Source organism: Tachypleus tridentatus, chromosome 11 (assembly GCF_004210375.1).
Source record: "Tachypleus tridentatus isolate NWPU-2018 chromosome 11, ASM421037v1, whole genome shotgun sequence".
Lineage (NCBI taxonomy): Eukaryota > Metazoa > Arthropoda > Merostomata > Xiphosura > Limulidae > Tachypleus > Tachypleus tridentatus.
In genome coordinates, this window is record NC_134835.1 from 27,854,693 (window position 1) to 27,868,508 (window position 13,816).

The 13,816-nt window shown below is 32.6% G+C and overlaps 2 protein-coding genes across 8 annotated transcripts in view; one reads left to right on the forward strand and one right to left on the reverse strand.

The window, feature by feature from the left end:
- The window catches only part of LOC143231825 (uncharacterized), a 31,885-nt gene that overhangs the window by 15,837 nt on the left and 2,232 nt on the right, over positions 1-13,816 (reverse strand). Inside the window, exon 2 of the mRNA XM_076466493.1 lies at positions 8,319-8,464. Coding sequence (XP_076322608.1) covers positions 8,319-8,464 — 146 coding nt within the window. The remainder of the gene's footprint in view (positions 1-8,318; positions 8,465-13,816) is intronic.
- LOC143231826 (uncharacterized) overlaps positions 5,455-13,816 on the forward strand; it is a 192,929-nt gene continuing 184,567 nt past the window's right edge. For all 7 annotated transcript variants that reach the window (XM_076466501.1, XM_076466498.1, XM_076466497.1 and 4 more), the window contains exon 1: positions 5,455-6,153. In XM_076466501.1, the coding sequence (XP_076322616.1) occupies positions 6,080-6,153 (74 nt within the window). In that variant the 5' untranslated portion in view covers positions 5,455-6,079. The remainder of the gene's footprint in view (positions 6,154-13,816) is intronic.

A 13,816-nucleotide genomic window follows, 5' to 3' on the forward strand; every position in this document is an offset into this window, starting at 1 on the left:
TAAAAACATTGTATTAGAGGACAGGAAGAACTACTTGTTAATGGCCCCGAAGTAAGCGACGACCCAGAATATAACACACAGTTTGTTACTGGTGCTGTAATAATAGTGTTATAGAAGAAGAAAAGATACCTGAGAGCATTTTTAAAAATGTAAAGCGATCTATAAGTATTTCACAGTGACGTTGTGGCAATGACCCGGGTTCGAATATTTGTAATTCCACAAAATATTTACCTCACTGTCGTCTGTTGATGCGTTATAAGAGTCATAGTAAATCATTTCGTTTATATGATAGGTGTTAGGGTGCTACTGACGTCTTCCTCTGGTCAGTATTTAAAAATTAGATACGACGGCAGGTGGCCTTAGTTGCTTTATCGTAGAATACAGAATAAAAATTGTTAAAGTATAAGACTTTAGGACTCGGAAAGTGATTGTACTTCATTCAGTAATAAATCCTGCTCATAATATAGGAAATAACGTGTAGTTATGTGGGAAAAGTACAAGTAATGCAGCATATTAAATGTGTTTAAAACTGTCTTAAAATATAATTCACGGTTAAAAAAAGAATTTGAAACTGATTCACAATATCGATAAAATTCAATAAGATAATAAAACAGTCAAGACGTGAAAAACAAATGACTGAGAAGTAATAAATCAATTAGATTATTTGAGAAACACAGTACTTGGTTTGAAATTGACGATAATCCAGGATATAACGAAATGTAAGAATATGGCTGTTGAAATACATGAGAATGTATGAACAGAGAAATTACTTGAAATTGTCTGTATAATAAACGACAGTAATATAGGACACAATAAACTAGTAATAACTTTAAAAAGGCCTAAAATTTATTTAATGAGCAAAATGTTTACAAGTAGTTCGGAAATATGCAGTATTGTATTGCTGAAAACAGCGAATTAACTGTGACTGTACGTGAAACACATAACACTTATCAAAACAGTGAATTGACTGTGACTGTATGTGAAACACATAACACTTATCAAAACAGTGAATTGACTGTGACTGTATGTGAAACACATAACACTTATCAAAACAGTGAATTGACTGTGACTGTACGTGAAACACATAACACTTATCAAAACAGTGAATTGACTGTGACTGTATGTGAAACACATAACACTTATCAAAACAGTGAATTGACTGTGACTGTACGTGAAACACATAACACTTATCAAAACAGTGAATTGACTGTGACTGTACGTGAAACACATAACACTTATCAAAACAGTGAATTAACTGTGACTGTACGTGAAACACATAACACTTATCAAAACAGTGAATTGACTGTGACTGTACGTGAAACACATAACACTTATCAAAACAGTGAATTGACTGTGACTGTATGTGAAACACATAACACTTATCAAAACAGTGAATTGACTGTGGCTGTACGTGAAACACATAACACTTATCAAAACAGTGAATTGACTGTGGCTGTACGTGAAACACATAACACTTATCAAAACAGTGAATTGACTGTGACTGTACGTGAAACACATAACACTTATCAAAACAGTGAATTAACTGTGGCTGTATGTGAAACACATTACACTTATCAAAACAGCGAATTAACTGTGGCTGTATGTGAAACACATTACACTTATCAAAACAGCGAATTAACTGTGGCTGTATGTGAAACACATAACACTTATCAAAACAGTGAATTAACTGTGACTGCACGTGGAACGCATAGCATTTATCAAAACAGCGAATTATCTATAGCTGTTTGTGAAACAGATAACATTAATTGAAACAGCCAAATCACTTGTGATTTGCTGTGAAATAACAGGAATACAAATTCTAAGAAAGCTACTTACATACGATATGAAATTTATGTTATCATAGAATTTAATAAACTTGTAATTTGCCATGATTTAAACAATAATTACTTGTACATTTGTTAACAATTGACTATAAAATAACAAATGTTTAGGTATTCGTAACTGTTTGTTGAACAAACAGCAGTTTCGAACATGAAACACCAATAACTTTAAACTGGAGTATTTCCAGATATATAGCGGTTTGTCTCCGGATTTACAACGCTAAAATCAGAGGTTCGATTCCCCTCGGTGGGCTCCGCAGATAGCCCGATGTGGCTTTGCTATGACAAAAAACACACATTTCTAGACATACTGAAGCTGTCGAGGCACTACAGCAAAACTAAACTAAATTAGGTGGTTTAACAAATAGTTGAAAAACGGCTTTAGGATAGTTATTATTATTTCGGTTGTCAAATTTTTAATAGCGATGAAAACCTACTTAACAATATAACTGAAGAAAAGTGGTAGGTATGTCATTCTGTTGCTTGTAGTAAAACAAATAGGATGTATTCAGAAGATCGATTTTAAACCAAAATCACCTCTTTAAACAAATCACCAGTTAATCCTCTCTTGAAATATTGTATACATTTAATTTTTAGGTCTCTCTTAAAATACAAACAACTAGTTAAGCCTCTATTCAAACACTGTATAAATAATCATTATTTAGGTATCTTTTGAAACACTATGCACAAATCACTACTTAGGCCTCTCTTGAAACACTGTGCATAAATCATTAGTTAGGCCTCTCTTGAAACATTACGTACAAATCACTAGTTAGGACTTCCTTGACAAACTGTGTATAAATCACTAGTTAGGACTTCCTTGACAAACTGTGTATAAATCACTAGTTAGGCCTCCCTTGAAACACTGTGTACAAATCACTAGTTAGGACTTCCTTGACAAACTGTGTATAAATCACTAGTTAGGCCTCCCTTGAAACACTGTGTATAAATAACTAGTTAGGACTTCCTTGAAACACTGTGTATAAATAACTAGTTAGGCCTCCCTTGAAACACTGTGTATAAATCACTAGTTAGGACTTCCTTGAAACACTGTGTATAAATAACTAGTTAGGCCTCCCTTGAAACACGGTATAAATATTCATTATTTAGGTATGAAGATACACTGTGTACTTTATTGGTTTTGGTAACTAAAAATGTGACAATAGCTAACTGTAAAGGACTCAGAAAATGATTAGTAGATAATTCGGAAGATAGAAGGGTTACCTTATATAAATAGGTTAAAATATTTAGCTTATTATTATTACTATTTTAAGAATAAAAGTGTAAGATGTGGTGTTATTGAAGTTTACAATGTTATTAGTAATATCGAGAGGATTAAATACCTGAATACTTTGTGCGGTGCATTATTCTTAGAACAATTGTACAAGTTAACAAGATTAGGAAAAAGACAAAACAATCTCCAGTTAAAATATGAATACAATTTTATTTTCCTAACAGAGAAATAAGTTTATAAAATGAAGGGCCTTAAAGAGTAGTAGAGACAAGCACATTGTGAGAGTTTGAAAGGAGAATCGATTATTTCCTGAAAAACAAAAAATAGGTTTAATTGTAATTTCCTTGGGTGTGGTTGTCTTGGATACAGTGTCGTCTGTAAGTTACCATGTGATATGTCCAGATTTTGATATCAAATGCATATTGTTATGAGATAAACATCAGTACAATTTTAAATAATGTAATCCGTATAATCTAACGCTTGAAATGTGTACAACATTTTGCAAATGGAACAAGTAATGATTTTTATGAGACTGTCTACAACAAGAAGGGAAAAAATCAGACCATGCTGAATGGCTTGTAACTACGCATTAAATTAGAAAGATGTCACTTCATACGTTGTTCAAACGTGTTGTATTAGACCAAGTCCGGTGTCTCAGTACTACATTATTCACAACAAGTAGTGTATTAGTAGTGTAATACATTATTCACAACAAGTAGTGTATTAGTAGTGTAATACATTCTTCACAACAAGTATTGTAATACATTCTTTACAACAAGTAGTGTATTAGTAGTGTAATACATTCTTCACAACAAGTAGTGTATTAGATCATTTGGATTATTTTCTCAGAAACTAAACCTTTGATAAGTATAAATTTGTTAGTAGTAATTATTTAAATGTTTAAGAAGTAGATGTATTTAATAATTTATCGAAATATTGGATTAGAGCTATAAAAATATGTGTTAGATACCTTTAGAAACTAAATTAAAAACAACATTTCTTCTTACCTGAAGCAAGCAGTAGAGTTATCAATGAACAATATGAAACAAGTAATATGTTTTATCTACGATAAATAACATATATATTGTGTTTAATATTACTGAATCTATAACGTTTGCTACAGATTCCAAGTAAGTTCACTTCCATATATTTCGTAACACACTTACTTTACTTACTGCGTTATGTCTGTCTTACGTTTCAAAGACTTATTTATTGAGAATAGGGAAATACAGGTACTAACATAGTAAAGACGAAAACAGACAATTTTATTTAAATTTTTTACCACACACATATGTACATTGTTAACCCTTTTACCACACATATGTGTACAATGTTAACATTTTTACCACACATCTATGTACATTGTTAATCTTTTTACCACACATATGTACATTGTTAACCTTTTTACCACACACATATGTACATTGTTAACCTTTTTACTACATATCTTTGTACATTGTTAACCTTTTTACTACATATCTTTGTACATTGTTAACCTTTTTACCACACATGTGTACATTGTTCGCTTCTTCATCACACATGTAATAGAATAAATTCCCATTATAATTGTTAGATAAGAATTGTTTGTTTGTTTTGCTTTTTGAATTTCGCGCTAAGCTACACGAGGGCCATCCGCTCTAGCCGTCGCTAATGTAACAGTGTAAGACTGGAGGGAAGGCAGCTAGTCATCACCACTCCCCGCCAACTCTTGGGCTACTCTTTTACCAACGAATGGTGGGATTGAACGTGACATTATAACGCCCTCACGGCTGAAAAGGCGAGCATGTTTAGTGCAATAGGGTGTGTTTTTTTTATAGCAAAGCCACAACAGGCTATCTGCTGAGCCCACCTAGGGGAATCGAACCCCTGATTGTAACGTTTTAAATCCGGAGACTTACCACTATACTCGCAGGGAGCAGGTGCAATAGGAAGCAAGATAAATTTGAAACTTAAAATATATAAAAAAGTTAAATGAACATAAAATTAATTTGACTTTATTACACTAGTTTGTGACAATTTAAATACAAAAACACAAGAAATATTCTGAAATATTCTCCACACATGCCACGTGAGAAATTTTATTGTATAGTTCGATAGATATTAACATTGAGTGAAATATAAGTTGTAACAACAAACCTAATTAATTAAAATATGGAAAAATTAATTAGAACAATCAAATCTAAGGAGGTACTAAGTATCTATTTAGATGGACAGATAAAAAATAAATTATATTAAAATCACCAAAAGGTTTTAACAATATTCGTTACTGCCAGTTTTCAACCTATTACCCCTATTTTCTAAATGCTCCCGTCCTCAGTAATTCAGTTGTTTCCAAGTCTCCTGTCTTCATATTTTATTGCTTTACGTAAAGATGGGTGGTCTCGAACCATGTAAATATATGCAGATATGCTCTTTTTTTCTTTTAGCTTTGCCGAAAAATCCCATAGGGGCAGGGCTGATCCTGTGAGGGCCTGCCCAGTCGAGACAGTAAATGACCCGTTTTCGGTCCGCCATGGAAGGTCATAGGCTGCGAGAACAACCCGCGATCCTCGCTGTATTGTACTAGATACGCCTTTGGTCGTAAAATTTCAGAGCAATTGACGAGGGCTATAATAAAACCAGCGGTAATGGCCACTAAACTCTTTGTCCATGCAAGCACAAAGTTAGTAAGAACCGTAGCCTTATTTCGCCCATGGAGCATTTTATGGCGCAAAGCAGGACATATGATTGGCACAAGCGAGTCACGTGAGGTTTTAAAGTGGAGAAATTATTACCTCTGCCAGGAAAAATTACGACTATATATGAAGACAAAGCCAGCGAATATGGCAATTTGTATCTCGCTCGTTCGAACAGTTGCGGCTCGGTTAGACTATGGTGCACGACTAGGTTTAAGTGTTCGTCGGGTCTATAGCTTCCGTGTGTTTTATTCTTAGCGAGGGAAAGATTATTGTGGAAAGGGTTTTGATATTTAGGTGCACATGGTGTGTACCAAGCGATTCTAAAGATGCTAATGAGTCATCTACCAGGTACCATAGAATATTGGGCCTCTTCTAGTCTGTATCAAATCAAGATACGAAGGTAAGCGCGCTAAATTAGCTTTTCTAATTTTTTAATCTTTTTTTTTTATGTCTATGCCCTACCCTTATTTCCATATCGCTTCAACTTCAAGCCTGACTGACGCCACAAAAGCAGTGAACGAACTGAGCATGGGCAGTTTTAAAGTAGCAACGTCAGTCGACAGTGTCAGTAGTGTGTTATCACTGTTTTCACTAGGGGTTAGGGCGTTAGGCCAACCAGCCAGCTTCTTCCATGTTGAGGCACCAGTAACACTATGGAAAACAAGGAGGCGATGACGTGGCTTGATCTTGTAAAAGTTATCTGTATTGGTTAACATTTAGATAGCGTAGGTCATAAAACCAATAGCAATGTTCATCTCACAACTATCGTATCCGAATGCATAAAAAATTTACTAAAAAACAAACTAAAAAAACTCGGATTGCTCGATCCAATATCACGAGTTAAGTTATTGATTTTAAATCAAGTTTTGTTTAAAAAACAAGTTTCATCTGTTCAGTAACTGGAACGTTATAAAAAAAGACATTACCCCATACAATCGACTTGACGTAAAGTTTTATTTTTTAAAGTTAAAGCGGTTTGTGTCAAGCAACGTTAGAATCATGTTATTGATAAATGTTAGTAATGTGAATTTTATAGTTAATGATGTAGCTTATCTAAATGTTGTTTTTTCAAACGTTTATCATTATACCAAAATCGTCCATATCAAGTTCATATTACTGACAACCTTCAATGGTAGTTTCTTATATAAGATTAACTTATATAACGGAGAAGAAATTCGCTGACACTATGTAATTTGGAATCCAGCATATATATATATATATATATGTTCGTGTTTCATAATGTATACTGGTGTAATGGTTCACGTTTTTCTATTCTTTCAAACACATTTTAACACTTCGTTAGCATATTTAGTATATATGTATATACTGCCATAGGTATCAAAAGCGATAAACCTGTAAAATAATATTTATATTGTAAGAAAACTGAACAACGACAAACGAATATAATAAAATGCATTCATGGTATGATAGTAACATGTACAACAAATACGTGATATGAACACGCAATAACTTCATGTTATAATAGAAACATGCACAATAAATGCATATGATATAAACATACACAAAAAATACATAATGTTTCATAAATGCGCGCAACAAACACGTTATAAACACATACAATAAATACATTGCATGATATAAACACGCACAACAAATACATGGCAATATAAATGTACTCGCTGAAGTACATTTTAAAAGGAAGAGTGACGGTGTATTGTGTTTATGTATTAAGTATTACACAATATAAACATTTGATGGTAAGTCTAGTTGTTACCCGAAAGCATAAGGTTTCCAACACTGAAGTTCTACTTTGATTTTTTTCTTTCTGTTTTAGGATATGTTTCTTTTATACGTGTATATACAGGAATCAGTGTCACTGAAGTGAAGAATCGTGTAGTGACAATATTTATTCCATATTTATAGAAGTCGATAACAGCTTTCTTAACTTCAGACTACTACGAAATGTATAGATAGATATACAGGGTATTCGGAAAGTCATTGTGCAGTTTTGTAATCATATTTTATTCAGTCTATTTCAAGCCAGCAACTGATAGCGGTGTTTAGAAACAAAATAAGAAGGATCCAAGCCTGTATTGATGACAATGGGGGTCACTTTCAACATTGTTTATAATTGTCATTCATATTTACCTCCTGTATTCTATATTGAAACATGTCTGTTAATAAATATATAATTGCACAGTGACTTTCCGAACACCCTTTAGTAATATGGTACTGTAATAGTTCAATAAAGCTGTCTTCACTTTCACGTTAGATGTAGAGAGAAGCTAACAATGATTGTTTGTCTATTTAAACAAAGCCAAAACTTCATTCTGGTTCTTATAATAAGAGACTTCAGTAATCTATCAGTATAATCATATTTCTATCATTGGCTTAGTTAGATTGTTAATGGAATTAGCTTCTTATGGGAGCTTTTAAAAAACACGTACTAACATATAACAACACTTCTTGTTTTTAAGCCTATTTATATATTTTTTCGTATTACTTTGCTTTACATTAATTTATAATATATATATTTATCTACACACCAAGGTTTTACCATTAATATTTGGGAACGTTCTCTATAATATAGATAAACAGTTTTACGTTTTTAATATGTGGGATGCCCCAAGAGATGGCTGTCATAGTATGAATGTCCAGCCTCAAAATCAACAAAGTTCTGAAGACACATTCAGTCCACATCATAACCAAGCCCTCATCTTCAGCAGCGCTCAGCATCCTTGTATAAAAATCTGCAAAAAAAAAAAACAGGAGAGCAGTGTTAATTTTCAGTATCCCAACGACAACCAACTTTTGGCATACCCTGTACTAAGTCTGTTACACACAGGTTACTGGCATTCATATTGCTCCCAAGGCAACATTATGTTAAGCCTAATAAACAAACTAATAATTGTTATTTTACATTAAATATTGTTCGAAGTTTAACAATATATTTATAATATATTGTATTTATTGAAATAAACATAAAATATTAACTTATATTTCATGTAACATATATGTAAAATAGTCCTTTTGTTATTCTACTCAACAATTCTGGTACACAAAACATTGTTTATCTTGTATCTAAATGTATGCTGGATTAAGTTACAGACTATCTACCATGTACTCAAACGCCTAGAGACAGCGCAGTAGTCAAGAATTTATTTAAATCTGCTACCAGGAGAACAGCGTTGATTGTAAACAGAGCGCATAACGAGATAGTAACAAACACAAAAGTTGTATTAGCTTCATACGTAACCCAATAGTAAGTGTGTTACAAGCTGAACAATAAATATGAAGTTACGTTGCTTACATACGTAGATGAAGATTTTATACATATATTTGGCGTTCAGTGAGGTCTTAGGTTTGAGGAAGGTGAGATTTATGTGAATAAGAAATTAAGAGTGTGTGTAAAAATTATCTCCTGAATATATATGCCTAATTCTCCACATAAAAGTTTTCTCAACCCAAACCATCCGTTTTAAGATATATATTTTTCTCTCCAAGTGGGTTTTCTCGTCATTACTGAGTGATAACACGGTCAATTGAAATAGGAGAGAATCTGTGGTAACCTGGTGGTCAATTTTAAAAGGAAAGAATGTAAAATGTTTGTTTTTTTTTGGCAAAAAATTGTTAAAACATACAGAATATTGAAATAAGTCAGCAGTAAGTTAGGTTAGTGGGACAGATTTTAGGTAGATCCTGGATATAAAAATTTATTTTGCAATTTATATGAAAACTTGTAATAATTCATGGACAGAAATGAACTGAGCAGATAACTTTGTATCTAACCTTGTAGAAATGCATCCCCAGTTTTGACCCTCCCTGTACCCCCTTCTTTCTCTCGCACACATAGTGTAGTAGTGATTCTTAACACACTGAACCGAAGTATTGATTTTCCAATAGACAGAAAGCTCTGCCCAGTATCTGCGACGTTAAGGTTCTTATATACGTGTTACAATGGGATTTCACCGAATTACTCATAAGAACTTTGTTTTTCACACAAACAAACCCATGAGCCGAATTCCTTTCTCAACAACCATGGTGCTTTTTGATTAGAGCTTTCTAAAAGGTAGGCATTAATTGTTTAGAAATTCTTTTAGCATACGAGAAACGAAGCGAGATGAATAGGAGCTTCTTTAAGAAACTTTGTGGAATTAGTACCACTGCATGTGGTAATAAGAAATTTAGATCATACACAAGAAAAGCTCGAAATAAAAGGCCATCAAAAATCAATTATTAATAAATAAAAAAAGTCTTTGGTATTTATATTGTTTTTGATATAACTACAAAATATTTTCGAATTTTTAAAATACCTTACGTGGCATATATATAATATATAAAATGTTTATGAAAGTACAGAGGCTTTATATTAAACAGATATATTAACCGCTACCCTAACAGACACTGAATAATATAGCAATAGTAACAACATTTGGATATAAATATCGTTATGTGTGTGTGTGTATTCCAAGTGTTTAGTTTTCACCAAGTAAGCCTGGGAAATGTAATAATCCTACCTCGACAATTCGTAAAATGTTAGTTCTGAACTAGTAGCTGTGTATGATCACTGGAATACGTCAGTAATACATCAGAGGGTTAAACACGAGCACGTGCACTAACGTCATTACACCAATAACATGACGTACGCGTTATTACTTACCATAACTGTATTAACTACACAGTTTATACACAATATTAGAAATTAGTGAAGAGTAGAAACGTAAAGCAAAGCGTTAACTTTGTGCCTTAATAGTTCAATTGTCTGGTGTATCAGTGATAGAGTTTGTAGAAAAATTTCGCAGATTTTCAGATATCGTGTAAAATGTAATATGAAGCATGAGAAGTACAAAAATTATGTTATTTTGATATGTATGGTTACACCAATGGGAAGGATTATGTTATTTTGATATGTATGGTTACACCAATAGGAAGGTTATTGTGACGTTTGAATGTTTTCATATACATTATTATCTGAGTATGTTTCTCGTGTAAAATCTAGTAACCCTTGCACGTGGTGTATAGTGTATGTTATATTCTTAACCTCATAATTACAATGTAGCATATAGAGATGTTGTGAAACATTATAATTTTAGATCTCAACTTTCAGAATGTGCTAATTAATTGTATAATAATAGATATATTTTGATGATTGTTTAGTAATAACCTTGATCGTCTAAATCACGTGGTTTTAAAAGGAAACTGAAGTTGTATTCCAGTTGGTCAGACCTTGTCAAGGTTGTATACATTTATATCAAGTCATTTAGTAAGTTGAACAGTAACGTGTTTTGTATGAAGACTATTTATTCTTCGCACATGTTCTTCAACATGTGCAAAAATGAATTGTTTCTTACACGGTACTTGTATACTAAACATTCATGTAGCATGTAAGTGCCAGTTGTACAGTTTGATGTATTAACATGTGCAAAAATGAATTGTTTCTTACACGGTACTTGTATACTAAACATTCATGTAGCATGTAAGTGCCAGTTGTACAGTTTGATGTATTAACATGTGCAAAAATGAATTGTTTCTTACACGGTACTTGTATACTAAACATTCATGTAGCATGTAAGTGCCAGTTGTACAGTTTGATGTATTAACATGTGCAAAAATGAATTGTTTCTTGTAACATGTAAGTGCCAGTTGCATAGTTTGTGTGTACCACAGGCCTAAATGAATTTTCTTACACGGTACTTGTATACTAAACACAGTCATGTAACACGATGCTGCCAGATAAACAGATTGTGTGTACCATTGGCCTAAATGAATTGTTTCTTACACGGTACTTGTATACTAAACACAGTCATGTAACATGATGCTGGTATCTGTCTGATTTTCTGTAGTATATGTGTGAGTTTTAATAATACTCTGACAGAATTCATGGGATGTACCTCTTATTAAAGTCCCACTGTTGAACCCATCGGATTCAAACTGTAACTTAAGATTAACAAAGGTTTCACACGAAACCTGACACAAGTTTAATTTCTTTAAAGTTCAACTGTCTTACATTTTCTCAGTTACCGGCTATATAAATGTCACTATGACACGTTTAAATACTCGCAATGAAAGTGATTTTTCATTTACGTCGAAGAAAAAATATATAGTAACCTGTCTTCATTGTTGTATTTAAATTTATATCACTGTTTATATACGTTTCATTGATAGCTGCATCAGATGTTAAGATACGAAGCATTTGAAAACTATTAGTTCCACATAATAAAAGAAAAGGTTTAAAATAACTTGATTATATTGGAGAATAAAGGAAAATGTTAACTTAATTATATCACTTAATTATATCGTAGAATAATGGGCGTTTCTAATTTATCGTAGTTTTTTGTAAATTCCAAACATGTGGCGTAGTGGAACGTTTCACCCTCTTGCACTCAAAGCATCGGAACTTTTCAGCTTAAATGATATGACGGAATAGTTTAAATTTGTCATTAATAATTATGTATTCTCCATTTTGTTTCACTTTTGTTGATAAACATATTATCTGATGAGTAGCTTGTTCGTAAAAACTTGAAGTAATATTTTTTGTTCAGCACAAACGAGACGGACGCTATTAGAATTCTAACATCAAAACCCATCTCGTAGAAACGACTTTGCTCAAAGTTTGCAGTAAAAGTTAAATGGCGTTGTTTTGTTTTTCAAAATAATTATCGACCGGGGAACTTTCCACCCTAACGAGCTAAATGTATTTCTTAGTTTCTTGTAATATTTCTCGGTTTAGTTTTTACCCACACTTGAATGGTTTTATACAATGAACCATGCATCCAGCTATTCAGTTTTTTATGAAAATTATAACACGTATATTATAATAATATATATGTGTGTACGTGCGCTTCGCACGTGTTTTGTAAGCACTGTTATACACGTTCATGTTTAAATTATCACGCGACCTTCGATTTAGAATATTTTCCTTTATAGATTTATTGTTCGGTTACCTGAAACACAGCAGTGCCTGAAATGTTGTACCGACATTAGTATATATATATCTGTAGTTAACCTCTTGGCGGTTTGACCTAGAATAACATTTTTCTTTTATCAGTTTTGCAACAGTTCAACAGTATGTTACAAGTAGATTCACTGTGTACTCACTCCATTGTTACGTTAACAGTCAACGTAATATAAGCGCTGAACTATTGACCAAAACAAATACCGTCAGTTACAAACAAATAAATATTTTTGGATTTGAAATAATACGTTGGTGACTGAAACAATCGAACAACGTTAACTACATACAATCAACTACCGTATATTATGAGTTTTTATTTTTGAGTGTGCTGATGTGACACACCAGTAGAAAACCGGACGAATACCTATATAGTTCACTTTTTTTAACATAAATCGTTGTATTTGTTTATTAATAAACATTAATATCTTCGCGTCTCTAAGTTTGAAAATGTCTGTGTATTTATATTTACATTTTCTAATTCAGGTGAAATGAGTATATTAAAACAAACTAACAGCATTATTCACAATTTATGAAGATGATCCAATTGGATTAAAACATATCATTAATCTATATGAAATCCTTTAGGGATATAAATGATATACCCACACTACCATTTCCATTATGCATTAAACCTAAAATTAATGTCTTGCTGTTATGATAAAATAAATGTAATAACAACATTTAACACTCACTAAATATTGATTAATTTATGAGTAATTGTTGTTTTGAATTAAGCAGAAAGCTGCACAATGGGCTATCTATGCTCTGCCCACCACGGGTATCGCAACCTGGATTTTCGCGTTGTAAGTCCACAGACATATCGCTGAGTCACTGGAGGGCTTATTAGGAGTAACTTGTATTTACAGAACAGATTGTGACTTTACTTTAAACAACACTTTCTACCTTGTAAAACTTAATATTTTCTGATTTCAACCCAAGTCTTGAGACACTAACAGGTTGTATGATATTTTGAGCGCTTAAAGTTTTTACTTCAAATACAAATATATTTTGACGAGTATCAAAACACGTTAGTTGAAACTAAAGAATAAAAATTCACCCCAAAATGATCATGGTAGGACTACTGACTATATTTACAGAACTGAAGAGTTAACCCTACGATTTGTTGTTGTCTTTTGACGTGAATCAT